Source organism: Protomyctophum parallelum, assembly GCF_964188405.1.
Source record: "Protomyctophum parallelum genome assembly, chromosome: 7".
Classification (NCBI taxonomy): Eukaryota; Metazoa; Chordata; class Actinopteri; order Myctophiformes; family Myctophidae; genus Protomyctophum; species Protomyctophum parallelum.
The window spans coordinates 28,130,447-28,149,491 of NC_139705.1; the positions used below are offsets into that span (position 1 = coordinate 28,130,447).

Here is a 19,045-nt window from a genome sequence, read left to right on the forward strand (position 1 = left end):
TGTAAATCTGTTATTTTCGGCAAATCTGTTTGGTGTCCATGAATTCTTTAATGTCTTCTCATCTGGACTTGCTGGGCTTCATATACTTTGCCTACTCACAGGGTTAGCTTTTTCTTTGACGTTTGCTGCAGTGTTATTTCTTTTCTTTTCTTTCTTTTTTTTGCCCAGCCAAGCCGGAACTGTTTTTGTCGCCTGTGGCCGTACTGAGAATCGTTCCCAGAAGGCCAGGGAAGTGTGCTTTTTCGATCTGGCCCGTATGGTTCAATCTCCTATCATACTATAGCAGTCATGACGTCACACTCTCTGTCCAATTGGAGCTCAGCAGTGACGTGCCAACTTTGAACAGTTTGGGGTATAAATAAACATGTTTAGTTAACACAGATTTGGAATCGACACAGTAGAGTGCCCAGGTAACTTTCTGTAGTTCAGTTAATAGCAGCGGTAGAAAGAATCCGGTTTCTCTCAATCTGTCTTCCGGAAACCCTTCTCATCGGTAGCCATGTTCCTGAAGTTGTTCCTACTCTGTGCGCTGATCGTGACGGGCGGTCGGTCGGCCCTGATCGCGGAGGAAGAGGGCGTCCTGGTGCTGAAGAAGAGCAACTTTGACGAGGCACTGAGAGCCCACCCCAACCTCCTGGTGGAGTTCTACGCCCCGTGGTGCGGTCACTGCAAAGCCCTGGCGCCCGAGTACGCCCGGGCGGCCGGCGTGCTGAAGGTGGAGTGCTCAGGCTTCCGCCTGGGCAAGGTGGACGCCTCAACGGAGACTGAGCTGGCCAAGGAGCACGGCGTGGAGGGATACCCGACCATCAAACTGTTCCGGGGAGGAGGGAAGAAGAGCTCGCCCAGAGAGTACTCGTACGGAAGGCGGGCCGAGGACATCATCGAGTGGATCCGGAGACGCTCGGGCGGGAGCGTCGCTGCTCTGACGGAGGTTGTGCAAGCGGAGCGCATGATCGCCGACAACGAGGTGGCGGTCGTCGGCTTCTTCAGGGACGCCCGGTCCGACCGCGCCATGGCCTTCGCCGAGGCAGCGGAGGCCGCGGACGACGACGTCATGTTCGGGATGACATCCGAGGACACGCTGTACTCGAGGTTCCAGATGACTGAGGACGGCGTCGTCCTGTTCAAGAAGTTCGACGAGGGCCGCAGCGCCTTTGACGGCGGAGGAGAGCTCTCCTCCGCGGCCGACCTCCTGGTCTTCGTCAAGGCCAACCGGTTTCCTCTGGTCGTGACGCTGAACGACGGCCCCCCCAAAGCCCTGAGAGAGTTCAAGGACCACGTCGTCCTGTTCGCATCCGGCGCCGCTCCGGACTTCCAGGACAAAGTGGCCGCCTTCAGGAAGGCGGCGGAGGTCTTCCGGGGCAGGATCCTGTTCGTGCTCATGGATGTGGACGTGGAGGCCAACCAGCACATCATGGAGTTCATGGGCCTCGAGAAGGAGCGCTGCCCCACCCTGCGTCTCCTCAACCTGGAGGTCGAGGCCGAGGTCACCCAATTCAAGCCTGACTACGACGAGACCATCATCACCACCGAGAGCATCGTCCGCTTCTGCACGCTCTACGTCGAGGGCAAGCTCAAGCCCCACTTCAAGACCCAGGAGGTTCCCGAAGACTGGGACAAGAACCCCATCCGGGTGCTGGTGGGCAAGAACTTCAAGGAGGTCGCCCTGGACCCGGCCAAGAGCGTCTTCTTGAAGATGTACGCGCCGTGGTGCGGCTACTGCAAGGAGCTGGCGCCTGTCTGGGAGCAACTCGGGGAACGGTACAAGGACCGGCAGGACGTGGTGGTGGCCAAGATGGATGTGACGGTCAACGCCGTGGAGCACGTCCACGTCCACAGCTTCCCCACGCTCAAGTTGTTCCCGGCGGGAGATGGAGGGAAGGTCATCGACTACAACGGGGAGAGGACTCTGGAGGGCTTTGTGCGCTTCCTGGAGAGCGGAGGACGGGAGGAGGAGGAGGACGCACGCAACGAGTTATAAAGGAGGGTTTGGAACCTTTTTAGGGTTTCAACGATTCCGGTTCCTTAACGATTCTCTCGTAACACTCCGGTTCCCTTTAACGATTCCTATAGGGAGAGTTCCAAATGGACCCTTACATTTGTACCCTCTTGAGAGGGTACAAATGGAACCAAATTTGGTTTCATTTGTACTCTTTCAGAGTGAAATTAAAACGTTTGAGAACCACTGGTATAGTAGTTGCACAGCAGACTACACAGTTCCAGAAACAAATACGATGACTTCCAATATTTTATAACATAACATAAAATAAATGTATATACAATATTAAGCCAAACAGTGCAATAATTATTTTTGAAGACGCCAAACGTGATTGGCCGGAATGACATTTGTGATTATTTGATTGATTGGTTTCATTTTTGTATTAACGTTTGGGTACAGAGTCACCAAATTTCTCTTTTCCAAACATTGTCAGCGGAGCAGTGCAGTTGAATTGTGATGGAGAAAGGTGTTGGCGTCTGGCTTTCGGACATTAGCAGCCAAGTATATGGCTGCTTATGTTTATGTTAATGTTTGTTTAAAGCACTTTGAACAGCGATGTCTATGGACTTTCTAATTTCTAAAGAAACACAATGTAAACAAAGAGGTGCCTCCTTTTTTACAAAAAACCTTTCCTTTTTCAAGGTCATATAAATGTGTTTTTATTTCTTTAGGCCGTGGAGGAGATGAACGGCAAAGAGCTGAACGGTAAGGTCCTCTACGCCGGGCGAGCTCAGAAGAGGATGGAGCGGCAGGGAGAGCTGAAGCGCAAGTTTGACCAGATCAAACAGGACCGAATCCAGCGCTACCAGGTACAGTGAATCCAGCGCTACCAGGTACAGTGAATCCAGCGCTACCAGGTACAGTGAATCCAGCGCTACCAGATACAGTGAATCCAGCCCTACCAGGTACAGTGAATCCAGCGCTACCAGGTACAGTGAATCCAGCGCTACCAGGTACAGTGAATCCAGCGCTACCAGGTACAGTGAATCCAGCGCTACCAGGTACAGTGAATCCAGCGCTACCAGGTACAGTGAATCCAGCGCTACCAGGTACAGTGAATCCAGCGCTACCAGGTACAGTGAATCCAGCGCTACCAGGTACAGTGAATCCAGCCAGTGTTGTTTTTGGCAGTCTTTTGAATAGTTTTCATTTAGTTTTAGTCACATTTTAGTCTCCTGGAATGTTTTAGTGTTGGTCTAGTTTTAGTCGACTAAACATCCTACAATTTTAGTCGACTAAATCTACGGTTGGTTTAGTCGACTAAAATGTATTTTGGCGGGGCTTGATGCCGTCGTAATGACATATTTCACACTTGCTGAAAATAGCAGATCTACAAGCTCGCAACGCGTTGTGAGCTTGTAGATCTGCTCTGCTATTTTCAGCATGCAACCAAGTGTAAAATGACTTGTCTTATACTCTTGTCCACTAGTCTAGTTTTTATTTGTTGACGAAATTGTCAGTATATTTAGTCTTAGTTTTAGTCATCATAGCTTATTTTTCATTTAGTTTCCATTTAGTTTTCGTCAGTGAAAGGTAGTCGACGAACATTTTACGTCTTAGTTTTGCTTAACGCTGTTAAGCATTAGCCTTCCAATCCCAGTGCCTCGGGTTTGAATCCTTGAATGAATGAATGAATGAAAGACTTTATTCCGAACATAACGATTAGACAAAAAAGTCAACGAATTAAAATAAGTGCAATATAGAAACAATAAAATAATATTCCCAAAGCATAAACAACAAATAAACAAGCCTCACTGGCCGCAAGTATAATGTGTCAATGCCAGGGAGTGAATTCATGTTGTCATGTCTTCTGTGTCGATGCCAGGGAGTGAATTCATGTTGTCATGTCTTCTGTGTCGATGCCAGGGAGTGAATTCATGTCTTCCTGCTTCTGCGTCGATGCCAGGGAGTGAATTCATGTCGTCATGTCTTCTGTGTCGATGCCAGGGAGTGAATTCATGTCGTCATGTCTTCTGTGTCGATGCCAGGGAGTGAATTCATGTCGTCATGTCTTCTGTGTCGATGCCAGGGAGTGAATTCATGTCGTCATGTCTTCTGTATCGATGCCAGGGAGTGAATTTGTACGTGAAGAACCTGGATGACGGCATAGACGACGAGAGACTGCGCAACGAGTTTGCTCCTTACGGGACCATCACCAGTGCCAAGGTACATTAGTAGCTCTTTATGCTAGTGCAGTCGTTCTCAACCAGTGGTCCTTGTGGGCGTTCCAGGTGGTCCCCAGCTAAATGGCGGAGAGTTGGTAACCAAATGGACCCTTCTAGATCTTTAACTTTTGAGAGAGTAAAATTATTGTTAAACATCTGCATCTGTGTCTCTCTCTCACTGCGTCCCGGTGTCTCTCTCTCTCTCACTGCGTCCCGGTGTGTGTCTCTCTCACTGCGTCCCGGTCTCTCTCTCTCTCTCTCACTGTGTCCCGGTGTCTCTCTCTCTCTCACTGTGTCCCGGTGTGTGTCTCTCACTCACTCACTCACTCACTGTGTCCCGGTGTGTGTGTCTCTCTCACTGCGTCCCGGTGTGTCTCTCTCTCACTGCGTCCCGGTCTCTCTCTCTCTCTAACAGGTCATGACGGACGCCGGCCACAGCAAGGGCTTCGGCTTTGTGTGTTTCTCGTCGCCGGAGGAGGCCACCAAGGCCGTGACGGAGATGAACGGGCGCATCGTGGCCACCAAGCCGCTGTACGTGGCGCTGGCCCAGAGGAAGGAGGAACGCAAGGCCATCCTCACCAACAAGTACATGCAGAGGCTGGCCACGGTGCGCGCCATGCCCGGCCCGGGGCCCATGATGGAAGGGTACCAGCAGGGAGGCTACTTCATGTCCACCGTGCCTCAGGTAACGTGAGCCCAGGGTATGTCATCTCATTGTGACATGCCTTTTTGGGATGGACAATTAATGGGTCATTATATATATCGTAACGACCCTGCAAAAAACCCGTCCGTAGATTGCTCCTCCAATGGAGCTAGCTCTCTTGGCGTGGCTTGTTGCTTGCCTGGTCTGCTGAGTTGCAGATCAGGGTTCGATTCCAGCTCAGGGTGCTAAACAATATATATGTTGGCCTTAAAATGTAATATTGATCTTGAACCGATAACAAAACACATATTGAACATCGGCAAATATAGGTTATCGACCATAGCAGCAATGTTCGCATCGGTTATCGGTACGGGCCAGAAATGTCACATCGTTGCATCCCTCTCTATAATTATTTGCTATATCATATATATACTTTTTGCAAACTAATTTCCTGATGCACGCAGAGGCGAATTCTTTTTTTTTAAATTTTTATCCCACGATTTTGTAACCCAGTTTTTCTTTTCACCCAGTGCCAATTATCTAATGTAATCCTGGGTGCTACACTTCCTCTGCCAACCTGGGGGGGCAGCGGACTGACCTCATGCCTCCTTCTATGCATGAGGAGTCCAAGCTGCTTCTTTTCACCTGACAGAGGGGAATTTCCCCGGCCGGACGTAGCGCATGGAAGGGACACGTTATTCCGACCAGTTCCTTTCCCCTCCATCAGGCGCCCCGGCTGGCCAGGGGGAGGAAGTTTTAGAGACCAGGATTACGGCATGTTTTTGTGAGGGTATCTACCCTAGGGGACACGGGGAGAACATGCAAACTCCACACAGAAAGGCCCTATCGCAAACCCCCGCCTCGGGTATGGGCACTGATGACGTGGAGGAGGGAACACGCCGCCAGTGCCCACAGCGTCCCCAGCGGGAATCGAACCCAGGACCTTCTAGCTGTGAGGCGACAGCACTACCAACTGTGCCACCGTGCCCCTTGCAGAGGCAGAGGCGAATTCTATACCTTAAAACACCCTAGAATATGTTATTAGTACTGTTTTCTGATACATACATGGTTAGACATGGTAACTGTTATTAGTACTGTTGTCTGATACATACATGGTTAGACATGGTAACTGTTATTAGTACTGTTGTCTGATACATACATGGTAACTGTTATTAGTACTGTTGTCCGATACATACATGGTTAGACATGGTGGGCTGTATTTTGCGTGTCTTAAGTACCAGGTCTTATTACCTAACTTGAGTAAACTAAAGACCTGGAGGCGTGGTCAATGCTCTTTGGCCACTCAGAATAGCCAAATGGCATTGATCACGCCTCCAGGTCTTTAGTTTACTCAAGTTAGGGAATAAGACCTGATACTTAAGACACGCAAAATACAGCCCCAAAACTGTTATTAGTACTGTTGTCTGATACATACATGGTTAGACATGGTAACTGTTATTAGTACTGTTGTCTGATACATACATGGTAACTGTTATTAGTACTGTTGTCCGATACATACATGGTTAGACATGGTGGGCTGTATTTTGCGTGTCTTAAGTACCAGGTCTTATTACCTAACTTGAGTAAACTAAAGACCTGGAGGCGTGGTCAATGCTCTTTGGCCACTCAGAATAGCCAAATGGCATTGATCACGCCTCCAGGTCTTTAGTTTACTCAAGTTAGGGAATAAGACCTGATACTTAAGACACGCAAAATACAGCCCCAAAACTGTTATTAGTACTGTTGTCTGATACATACATGGTAACTGTTATTAGTACTGTTGTCTGATACTGTACATACATGGTAACTGTTATTAGTACTGTTGTCCGATACATACATGGTAACTGAATAGTGTGTCTCGTTGCAGCCTCCGACTCGATCCTTCTACAACCACACTGCTGTCCGCACGCCCCCACCACCCCGCTGGACCACCGCACAGCCACCCAGACCCCCAGGTGTGTGTGTGTGTGTGTGTGTGTGTGTGTGTGTGTGTGTGTGTGTGTGTGTGTGTGTGTGTGTGTGTGTGTGTGTGTGTGTGTGTGTGTGTGTGTGTGTGTGTGTGTGTGTGTGTGTGTGTGTGTGTGTGTGTGTGTGGTTGCAAGATGGCGGCAGGAGTGAACGCTGGTTCACCAGCCAAAATGCACTAAAGCACACCCGTCGTAACTACCGTCGTCAATGTAGTGAAGAAAGGTTATTATTATTATGGATATAACCAGATTGCTGCTCGCGAGGTGCCTCATTGCGGTGATAAAGTCAGCCTTTAAAGCCGCTTTACCAACCGGTAGAATGGTGGAATGGTGGAGGGTGTTCGACCCCACGCCAACAGCGGGGAGTCCAAGCACCTGGACAACATTTTCAGACTATGTCCGTCCACTTACATCAGAGGAGTGGATCCTCTTTCAAAACGAGGAAAAAAACTTCTGGATGCAAATCGACTCGAGGAGCGGCGAAACTTTGCCTTCTCAGGTGGAACACCTGTCAAATGGATTAAACTCATCAGCATTCTTAATGGATTGTACTAGAAGAACGGGACTTTCACCACTCGCCATAAGAACGGAAGACCATTTGGACTACCGCTACTAAAGTACACACTGCGAGTATTAAAAAAGTTTCCGCTCTTCAGTCCGACCCCCCCACAAGAACTGTCTCGGGAGCCCCTGGGGGAATGGATCGAAGCGCAACTGGGCTACGTGAGAGACGTCATCCAGCCAGCGCTCGGGAGAACCAGCGAACATCAAAGGAGACCGAGAGAGGTGGGCAGAGATAAATTGGCTTACCTATGGCAACATAGTAGAACGAAAGCAACAGAAATCATATTGAATAACAGCACATATCCAAACCCCCCGCCCTCTGTTAATACTGTGGACCTTGTGCAGAATTACTACTCAGCCAAATGCAAACGAACTAATCACGCCCCTTTAGGTGACACACCATGGCTACAAACGCTTGCACTCGACCCCCCGCAATATAGCCCAGAGACTCGTAACTTTACAGCCAGTGAGGTGGAAGATGTGATCAATAGCCTGCCAAACAACAAGGCGAGTGGCGCTGACGGGGTCACATATGAAAACCTAAAAGCCACTAACTCATCTCAAACTCTGGTAAATATATTCAACACTTGCCTGCTGAATAGAAAAGTGCCGGACACATGGACAGGTGCATTAATACACAGCATCCCTAAAAAAGGCAATATTCCTGACGACCCATTTACGTGGAGGGACATTTCACTTTTACCGACAATATATAAAGTATTCATGAAATGCATATTGGCCCGTATTCTGCCCTGGCTCACAGACACTGGCATTCTGTCATCTGAACAAAAGGCGTATATTGCCCGTCAAGGAATGAATGAGCATGTTTCCTGTCTGAAGACGGGCATCGACAACTTTAAACATGACTCTGCAAAGTTCTATTCTGTTTTCTTAGATTTCCGTGATGCATTCGGCACATTGCCTCATAATGTTATGATTTATGCTCTCAGTGAAATCCAGCTGCCACAACTGTACATAGATATAGTGACGAATGTCTATGAAAAATCGTACATTCAGGTTATATGTGGGAATACTCTGACTGATCCAATCAAGCTTGGTATAGGTATTAAAACAGGGTGTCCCTGGAGTGCGGTGAATTTTATCCTTGCAATTAACCACTGGCTCAAATGGATGCGCCAGTGCGCACCTGAAGGAATAAGATCACCAAACCCAGTCCAGGGGTACGCCGATGATGTGCAAATTGCGTCACATCAAGAGAACGTAATTCTAGCTATGCTCTCCCGTACTGAGGAGTTTCTGCTGTGGTCAAGGTTGGAGGCTAAACAAACCAAATGTGCTGCGTTTTATGAAAGGCGCAGCGGTGGTAATCGGTGGTATAAATCTAAAACCGAGAAGCCCCCATCCTTTTCACTAATGCAAAAACCCATCAGAGTGTATTCAAGACATGAAACCTATCAATACCTGGCGCATAAATTTAATGTTGCAGGCGACTGGGAAGAGCAAGTCAGAGAACTGTATGATGACTACTCTGTCAGAGTGGACTTGATCGACTCCTCCCCCCTCCCTATCCGAATGAAACTGCAGGCAATCAGAGAATTGGCACTCGCCAAAATTCAACATCTATTCTCGAACATCCATTTGCCACAGAACACCCTTACAGAACTGAATAACAAGGCAGTGCGCTTGGTGAGGGGCTGGTTCTGTCTCAATACTCACTCCACCCGTGCCATACTGTTTCAGCCCATCAGAGATGGTGGTCTGGGTGTACCGAATATTGAATGGGTTTACACCGCCACCAGAACCAGTCACCTTATAAATATGCTCAACAGCGACGACCCCACGGTCAGGGAAATGGCTTGTGAGTCACTCATTCAACACATGCAGCGACGTAAAGTACCACCCGCGCTGGAGAATGAGACGCAGTTCCTTGGATTCAAGACTAAGGCGAATGGTAAATTGGACATTAAAGCCGCTGGATTCGGTGTGCAGTCCGACTGGATGGATCTTAATGATCTATGCCAGCGATCAGGATTAGAGTTGAAGTGGGTGGCGCCTGATACAACAACTGCTGCGCTCAACAACAGCATCATCATAGATCCGCGTGTCCGTGCATGTGCGACCTACGAGCAGGACGGTGCGCACCATGAACTGTCAATCAAATCCGCAACCGCAAGAGCCACCATTCTAGGAATGAAGCGATCAGAAAGTGCACAACACTGGACCAGTCTGAGGCTGCAGGGAAAACTGGCTCTTCTTCCCTTTGCAAACCACTCATTATCACACTCTATACTGTCAAATAACACCATAGGTGAGGACATTCTCATTTTCACTATTAAAGCCCGTTTACAGGTGTTGCCGACCAAGTTCAACTTGGCAACCTGGTACCCATCAGCACACGACCCACACTGCATCCTACATCCAGTACCACATGACAAAGAAACAGTCGCACACATCTTAAATGGTTGCAGCCACTATAAAGGACTGTACATTGCCAGACATGACCGTCTGGTGGACCTGGTCTCAGACAAGATCAGAGGAGTACAGGACAGGACAACAAGAATGTATAAACACAGCACTGTAAAAATAGACTGGTTTGATCACAATGACACATGTCAATTCACTACAAAATATTCCAAATACCCCAGATATTGTGTTCATCAATGCAATTAGAAAAACTGTCACTATATTTGAAATAGGCTGCCAATTTGATTTGTATATGGACACTTGTTTTACATCCAAACTTATGAAATATCAGCTTCTGGTGGAACGGGATATAACTGTCAACTTATTGTCCTTGTATTTGGAAGTCTGGGCTATGTCCATAAACTTGTGCTCAGGGGTCTGCAATTGGGTGGATTGCTAAAAACAAATGCAAAAAAGCTGGCTAAATACTGTTCTGTCTCAGCTACTATGGGCAGTCTGTCTGTCTGGAGAAGGCGTTGTTTCATTTATCCCTAGGTGGCTTAAAAAACCCAAAACAAACATCCTGTCTAGTAGTGTCAAGTAATAGTATGTCAACAATGTGCTATATATATTTCTTTTTTTCTCTTTTCCCTCTGTGTGTTAAGCAGCATGTGCAGCAGCTATATCTGGTTGGACCATATAATGTATAACCTAATTCTGATCAGTGTTTGGGTCTATTGTATTACGCCTCTTGTGCAGATCCAAATAAAATAAATCAAATGTATATATTATTTATTTTATATATTGTTTGTTTGCAGTTCTGCTAAGTGATTATTTGTTTCATCTGATGAATGTATCTGCTCACATAGCACCCAGAGTGTCAATAAGTATGATATACTGTGTATCCTCCCCCAGGAGAGGAGGATTTCAGTGCACCGGTGTTTAGCAGAAAGACGTAGAACAGTGAACAGTGTGTGACCGAAAGAGTGCTGGATTTCCACGTAGAACAGTGTGTGACCGAGAGAGTGCTAGATTTCCACGTAGAATAGTGTGTGACCGAAAGAGTGCTAGATTTCCACGTAGAACAGTGTGTGACAGAGAGAGTGCTAGATTTCCGCGTAGACCAGTGTGTGTGACCGAGAGAGTGCTAGATTTCCACGTAGAACAGTGTGTGACCGAGAGAGTGCTAGATTTCCACGTAGACCAGTGTGTGACCGAGAGAGTGCTAGATTTCCACATAGAACAGTGTGTGACCGAGAGAGTGCCATAGTCTTCAGTGCAGCCAGGATAAAGCTGCGTCCTGTGGACGCAGAGGTTGTTTATAACTATAAACTACGTTTTGGGACGCAAAATGCAGGCAATTTTCATCTCTGCTTTATAAACGATTGTAAAACATAGATTGGTTACGTAACCAACAACAGCCAATTAGCTACTACTAACGCTCGGTCAATCACAGTGGAAGTTAGTAGGTTACTCCAGAAGAATAATAAAGTGTGACAATAACTATAGTGTGGTTGCCCTTTGGGCTACCACACTATAGTTTATTACTATAATTATATTGTTTTCGTGCTGACGTTTCTCGTCGTCGTTGTTGGTGTCGTAAGCCTGTATACCCATGTTGTGGTGTTGTTGTTGTCACAGGTCCGTACCCCGGCCACTACGTGGGCAGCGCTTTCCCCCGTCGCGTGTCCACGCCCATCGCCACGGTACGACAGGCGTCCACACAGGCCCCACGCATCAACCACTACACCCAGAGGACAAGTAAGTAACCACCCAGGCCCCACGCATCAACCACTACACCCAGAGGACAAGTAAGTAACCACACAGGCCCGCACATCAACCACTACACCCAGAGGACAAGTAACCACCCAGGCCCGCACATCAACCACTACACCCAGAGGACAAGTAAGTAACCACCCAGGCCCCACGCATCAACCACTACACCCAGAGGACAAGTAAGTAACCACCCAGGCCCCACGCATCAACCACTACACCCAGAGGACAAGTAACCACCCAGGCCCCACGCATCAACCACTACACCCAGAGGACAAGTAAGTAACCACCCAGGCCCGCACATCAACCACTACACCCAGAGGACAAGTAAGTAACCACCCAGGCCCGCACATCAACCACTACACCCAGAGGACAAGTAAGTCACCACCCAGGCCCCACGCATCAACCACTACACCCAGAGGACAAGTAAGTAACCACCCAGGCCCCACGCATCAACCACTACACCCAGAGGACAAGTAAGTAACCACCCAGGCCCCACGCATCAACCACTACACCCAGAGGACAAGTAAGTAACCACCCAGGCCCCACGCATCAACCACTACACCCAGAGGACAAGTAAGTAACCACCCAGGCCCCACGCATCAACCACTACACCCAGAGGACAAGTAAGTCCACTACAAGCGGCAACTCTACCTCCTGAGCCACTGCCACCTCAAGTTGAGTGAAGGCTTCAGTTGCCCTAATGTCCCTCTCTCTCTCTCTCTCTGGTCCAGATAACATCGGCACACAGACGGCAGGGAGCCGCGCCGACAAGCAGGGCGTGGTCCGAGGGCACCAGTACATATACGGACCTCCTGGACACCCGGGACCCCCTGGTCCTCCGGGACACAGGAATGCTCCCCAAATCATCACCATTCCTGTTCCTACCCCCATGCCCAGACAGCAGGTACATGACACTGTTCCTACCCCATGCCCAGACAGCAGGTACATGACACTGTTCCTACCCCCATGCCCAGACAGCAGGTACATGACACTGTTCCTACCCCATGCCCAGACAGCAGGTACATGACACTGTTCCTACCCCCATGCCCAGACAGCAGGTACATGACACTGTTCCTACCCCATACCCAGACAGCAGGTACATGACACTGTTCCTACCCCCATACCCAGACAGCAGGTACATGACACTGTTCCTACCCCCATGCCCAGACAGCAGGTACATGACACTGTTCCTACCCCCATACCCAGACAGCAGGTACATGACACTGTTCCTACCCCCATACCCAGACAGCAGGTACATGACACTGTTCCTACCCCATGCCCAGACAGCAGGTACATGACACTGTTCCTACCCCAATGCCCAGACAGCAGGTACATGACACTGTTCCTACCCCATGCCCAGACAGCAGGTACATGACACTGTTCCTACCCCCATGCCCAGACAGCAGGTACATGACACTGTTCCTACCCCCATGCCCAGACAGCAGGTACATGACACTGTTCCTGTTCCTACCCCCATACCCAGACAGCAGGTACATGACACTGTTCCTGTTCCTACCCCCATGCCCAGACAGCAGGTACATGACACTGTTCCTACCCCATACCCAGACAGCAGGTACATGACACTGTTCCTACCCCCATACCCAGACAGCAGGTACATGACACTGTTCCTACCCCCATGCCCAGACAGCAGGTACATGACACTGTTCCTACCCCCATGCCCAGACAGCAGGTACATGACACTGTTCCTACCCCCATGCCCAGACAGCAGGTACATGACACTGTTCCTGTTCCTACCCCCATGCCCAGACAGCTAGGTACATGACACTGTTCCTACCCCCATGCCCAGACAGCTAGGTACATGACACTGTTCTATAACCCCATATATGGCTGTCGCAGTTTATTACATAATCGTATAATCACAATTATTTGAGATAATCTCAATCAAGATCTCGTACAATGTTCAAAGATTATGCGGTTGATGGGGATATAGTCACCTTTACAGTCGGAGCCAGATTACAGGTCCTTCCAAGCAGACTCAATCTTTCTCTGTGGTATCCTAAAGGCTTATTCATAGTCTGGATTTTCAGTGGTGAGGTGACCACCGCTCCAGTGGTGAGGTGACCACCGGAGCTGAAATAACTGGTGGTGGTGGTGGTGGTGGTGGTGAGTAAAAACAGAGAAGGGCTGGGGCGGTGGAGGTGGTTTGCTCTTCACCGCGGCTTGTGACGTCATGTTGTAGTTAGGTGGTCACCTAACCACCGAAAATCCAGACTTTGAATAACGCTTAATACGTTTCCGGACCAACCGTTCCAGGCTTGAGGTCGCATTGGTAGACTCCCTTTGACACAAGTTCATATGTTTCATCTGCCAAAATGTATAAGCACAAGTTTCGACTGCCATGTTCATGCAGAATAATGAAAGTTGTGCCTTTTCAGATGTCACAGCTAATACACCAGATGTTGTTGATGAGGACAGTAGAGAAGTGACCATTTTGGAAGTGGCATGTACATTTGACCACAGTTTAAAAGAGGCATTCCTTACCAAGGTGCCAATGTCTTAACCCTAGAACACTAAACACGGGCGATTTTCACCCGGACGATTATATTTTTTCAATTTTCATAATGTTGCTGATGTCTGAGGTGGGTGGGTCTTTCATGATGCTCAGTGACATCATATAAGGTAGGTTTGTTTCCCTGCCCACATCCATGATTTTTTTTCTACAGGCAGGTGTTCGGGTGTTTAGTGATAGAGAAGAAATCCCATACACCCACAATGGACTTTTAAAATTTTTAATTTTGGTGTGAAGGTTCATCCTCCCCAGGCGGTGATGGTGGGAGGACCAGCGGTCCACATCCGAGGCCAGGAGCCTCTCACTGCCTCCATGCTGGCTGCCGCTCCACTCATGGACCAGAAACAACTGTTGGGTGTGTACCGTCTACTAGTGTGTGTGGTATCCTTCTCTTTTAGTACCCCACTGCGGCAATGTGATCCGCTCGGTTCTGTTATTGATTGATTGATTGCTTTATTAGCATCAGGGGTGACTGTGGCTAAGATACAAGCCGTTCACTAACATAAGGCTAATGTTGTCATGTAGCTGTCAGTGCCTGTGTCCTCTCATCCAGGCTGTCCACTAATCAGTGTTGATTTTGTCGACTAAAACTAAGACGAAAAATGTTTGTCGGCTACCTTTTTTCACTGACGAAAACTAAATGGAAACTAAGCTATGATGACTAAAACTAAGACAAATATACTGACAATTTCGTCAACAAATTCAAACTAGACTAAAATGTTAGGAAGGGATTAGTGGACAAGAGATCCAGTATAAGTAATTTTACACTTGGTTGCATGCTGTAAATGACTGAAACTAAATGAAAACTATTGAAGAGACTAATGACTAAAACTAAATTTTGCTGCCCAAAAACAACACTACGGCCACTAAACATAACGCTGTGTTATTGTCCGGTAGGTGAGTGTCTGTATCCACTGATCCAGGCCGTCCAATAACAGAACGCTGTGTTATATTGTCCTGTAGGTGAGCGCCTGTATCCACTGATCCAGGCCGTCCAGCCGGCGCTTGCGGGGAAGATCACAGGCATGCTGCTGGAGATCGACAACTCTGAGCTGCTGCACATGCTGGATTCTCCAGAGTCCCTCCACGCAAAGGTGATGATGACGATGTGTTAACCCATTTTGGGACGGGAACCCCTTTTGGTTTTTCAAGCATTATGTTGTACTTTAGCTGTTGGAAAAATAGCAGATCTACGAGCTTGTAGGTCTGCTATTTTTGAATAATCGTAAAAAATGTGGCGCAAATCTTTGAATATATATTATTTCAGAGCGAAACGAGTCGGCGGCCAATTACATATATTTTTGGGGGTCCTTGACATGAAAATGTTTGAGAACCTCTGACATAGAAACATGAGGTTTTTCAGAAAACTGTCAGTATTTAGAAGGCATTTGTACTTGGACACTCATGCATGAAGGAAGCATGAGTTCAAGTCCGTTGCTCTCGTTCACACCTGTGGCCATATGTAATAATAATTCTTCTACCCTAATTGAAAAGGTGTGACCTGTTTATCTGTTCGTCTTCTTCTACCAAACCACTCAATGTTTGCACTAATTTCTCCATGCACAAAATATGGTAATGCATGTCCTAGGAAATAACACGCACTATACATTGCATCCATGCAACTGTCCTCTTTACTCTACACATACTTTTCTGAGAACACATTCTTGCGCAATACCTACTGCTTGTGTTTTTCTCTTTTCTTTTTTTGGGTGGCGCTAGAGCGAGACCGGCCTTCTAGTACAACTGTATTTGTATAGCACCTTTCATGACATGAAATGCAGCTGAAAGTGCTCTACGGCACAATAAAGGAAAAAAAGCAAAAGCCTAAAACATTAAAATAATAGCAATAAAAGGCAGTTAATAAGGCAAAACAGTGAGGACATGAATAACAACACAGAATTAAAAATCAACTAAAAGCAAGTGTGAAGAAATAGCTCTTTAGTTGTGCTTTAAAGAGTAGGTAACATGTTTGGCACTACTTTCCCCAATTTAATTGTGTAATAATTGTGAACACAATGGTCAATTGTGTCATTGTGTGTACTTTGGGAGCTGTCAGAAGAAGGAGGTTACAACTCCCGAAGCACCGCCCATTCACCTCGGAAAGTCACGAGTCAATATGGCGCGTCATCAAGGGGGGTTATTGTCGGGCCCCCATAGGATTACATTGAAAAGTGGCTGTGGGAATTACCATATTAAACACTCTACTAAGGGAGTAAATATATAACTTTGTTAACGACCATGACCGGGGATATTTATCACACGTTGTTTTCTTAATAATTGAGCAGACCGTTTTTGCAATATTCATAGTGAAACAGGGATAGCGTCGGTGGCTAGTTGCGAGTGGCGTGTCTTAACTCTTCTCCAGGCTGGTTACAGCGGGCCACTGAGAGGCAGCTATCCCAGAATGAGTGCTTCTCTGTGGGTACTAGTAGGCTATAAGCGGGGTGACTTGGCATGATTATTATGGAGGGTTTTTTTCTAGACAAATGATGACAACATATGATTAATACGGGACATGAAGCATATTCATGAGGGAAAGTTGATAATTAGAAGAAAAACTTTAATAACATAAAACATAACATTTAAACGTGGACCCTGTTGTAAACAAGTATAATGCTTTATCAGTGTGTCGTCCACTCCACAGTAATTGTATTGAGTTGTGCTTTCATGTTAAATGTACCCATTCTGCAAACTGTTAATACACACTTAATTAAATCAATTAAACCAAGCACTTTTTGTCCGAGGTTTTCGAGACATAAATTAAAGATTGTGAGTAATTTCGAGTATGCATAAATCAGTAGGCTATAAGGCTATTAAAATAATATGAGGGTTTATTCTGCTGGGCGTATTGGGCCGGCCACCTTGGCTGACGGGATTGTATTTTACCGGACAAAGAATAAATTAATCTGCTATATTTTAACGTGAATGTTTGCAGATACATGCACCCATGCTTTATACCTCGTTACCTTAGCGCTGCACTTCTATTCTACACATCCATTTGTACACTGACTTAAATTAACATCGATTTTACACTATAAATCGTTGTCTCAGAGGTAGAAATGCCAAAAATAGGATCCGTAGACTAATGCATGTCAAACTGGGGGTCCTTGAAAAAACGGGTTGAGAATCACTGCTAGAGCCGTAAACATCTTCTCGTAGCCTATGGTGGTCCCTGACATTATAGGCATCTTCAAATGGGGGTCCGCGGGCTGATTAGTGTCAATTTGGGGGTCCTTGACATGAAAACTTTTATATATTGCAGTCACATCATGTGCTTGCTTAATAATATCAACGTTCCCATTTTTTATCATCTACATGCGTCTGTCTTGGTTCAAATTATACCTACTGTTGGTTCCAAGGTATAATTTGAACCAAGACCGAATATCATTACGTCGGATATGAATTGCAAAAGCAGATTGAACGCTGGCGAGCCATAGTCTCTCTAGACAGACTGCATGTTGACTCGTAGGGCCGTAGAGATTATACTTTATATACAGTATAATTGCGGGGTTGGGGGTATTTTATAGGCATACTGTTAATTCAGTCAATTTCTGCAAACATAACTACTTTTAGCTGATAAAAGTTCACCAACCACCACCAACAAACACCTCGTTCCTTTTGTTTGTCTGCTCCATGGAAGTGCAATGAAGTCCACTCGTCGGCGTGTCCTTTTTCATCAGATGAATTGATTCACACACCTACCAACTGGCTGCGTTCCTAATGTTATTAATTTATCATACAATGGTAATTCTAACCATTCTATCAACGCAGTTAAAATATTTAGCTATAGGCTACAACATGATTTATGATGTACAGTAGTAGAAATAGACGACCTAGACTATAATTATGCAAGGAATAGGCTAGCTTGAAATGTCTGGCAGTGATTCTCAACATCGTAGAATGTCATATACATTATTATATTCATATAGGCATTTATAGTTATGTAGGCATACGCATACCTCTTCAAGTAGAGAAATGTACATTGCTCAATGCTCAGCTTCAAATGATATTGCAACAAAATGTGAAGTATCACTTTTATTTACAATACAAAAATATATATGACGGACAATATTCTGCAGTCTCCCCGGAATCCACAGAGCTCTGGAGTCTGGACCATGGTGCAGGCGGCATTCATGACACAGGCAATGTCCCCCTAAATGACAAAAGACTTGATTAGAACGGTAGACTAGCCCACTGTTACGGACTGGAATATATCCCACTAAATATTAATTTCATTTATGCAAAAGAAAAATGCTTGGAGGCTATTTAGCTTCCATGTTTGGGTTGAATGAATGCATGTTATCATACACGAATGCCCCCGTCCCTACCACAATATTCCCTTTTGATTATTCAATTCTTAGAGTAAATACACACTTACCTTGCCTGATAGACATGTAAAAGGAACGCTGCATAGAATAAATTATTATCAAACCGATGCAATCGCATAACGTGCGATGCTCCACCATGTATCGGCTGGTTAGCATAGCCAAGTTGGCAACAGCTAATACTAGCAAAGTTTACTTACACGTGAAACAGTCCCGCTGGTGGCTGGAGTCTGGACAGTTACAGGAATAGGTGGACCTTGTGTATGGAAGACTCAGCTTTCTTCTCCTGGCTAATCTTTATTATTTGTGCTTGTTATTAGAATAACAAGCTGCTTTCGTCCACATAATGTTGCTGCATACTGTAGTGTAGTGTGCGCCCGCCGCCCTGCATCCTGGCAGTCGATGGGCGTGTCGAGTTAGCATTCCACCGAGACAAGATTTCGACCTCCCTTGATGATGCTGCGGTGCGCGTCATCAGGCAACCCAAAGTTTATTTCTCCAAAATGGAGGATTTCGATCATTCTTCTTCTTCTTCTTCTGTTGGGATTTCCGGCAGTGTAGACGCTTTCGCGTATTACTGCCCTCCACTGTTCATGATGATACTCCGCTCTGTGCTCTATATCCTCTTATAGAGGTATGTATTGTGGAGGAAGGCTAGGATGCTCCTCTCCACAGCATGTTGCTCATTTCCCCGGCTGAACAGGGTCTTGTA

At 46.7% G+C, this 19,045-nt stretch overlaps 1 protein-coding gene and 1 pseudogene across 2 annotated transcripts in view; both read left to right on the forward strand.

Annotated features, from left to right (window-relative positions):
• Positions 1-19,045, forward strand: part of LOC310862005 (embryonic polyadenylate-binding protein-like) — a 31,574-nt pseudogene that overhangs the window by 5,566 nt on the left and 6,963 nt on the right. The window contains exons 7-14 of the transcript in view: positions 2,671-2,808; positions 4,070-4,165; positions 4,580-4,849; positions 6,675-6,762; positions 11,344-11,463; positions 12,210-12,382; positions 14,246-14,363; positions 14,972-15,102. The product of the transcript in view is annotated as an embryonic polyadenylate-binding protein-like (transcript). The remainder of the gene's footprint in view (positions 1-2,670; positions 2,809-4,069; positions 4,166-4,579; positions 4,850-6,674; positions 6,763-11,343; positions 11,464-12,209; positions 12,383-14,245; positions 14,364-14,971; positions 15,103-19,045) is intronic.
• Positions 500-1,981, forward strand: LOC310861269 (protein disulfide-isomerase-like; the record flags this gene model as incomplete). Its single annotated transcript, XM_083768667.1, has 1 exon — positions 500-1,981. The coding sequence occupies one exon, from the start codon at positions 500-502 to the stop codon at positions 1,979-1,981; it is 1,482 nt and encodes a 493-aa protein (XP_083624793.1).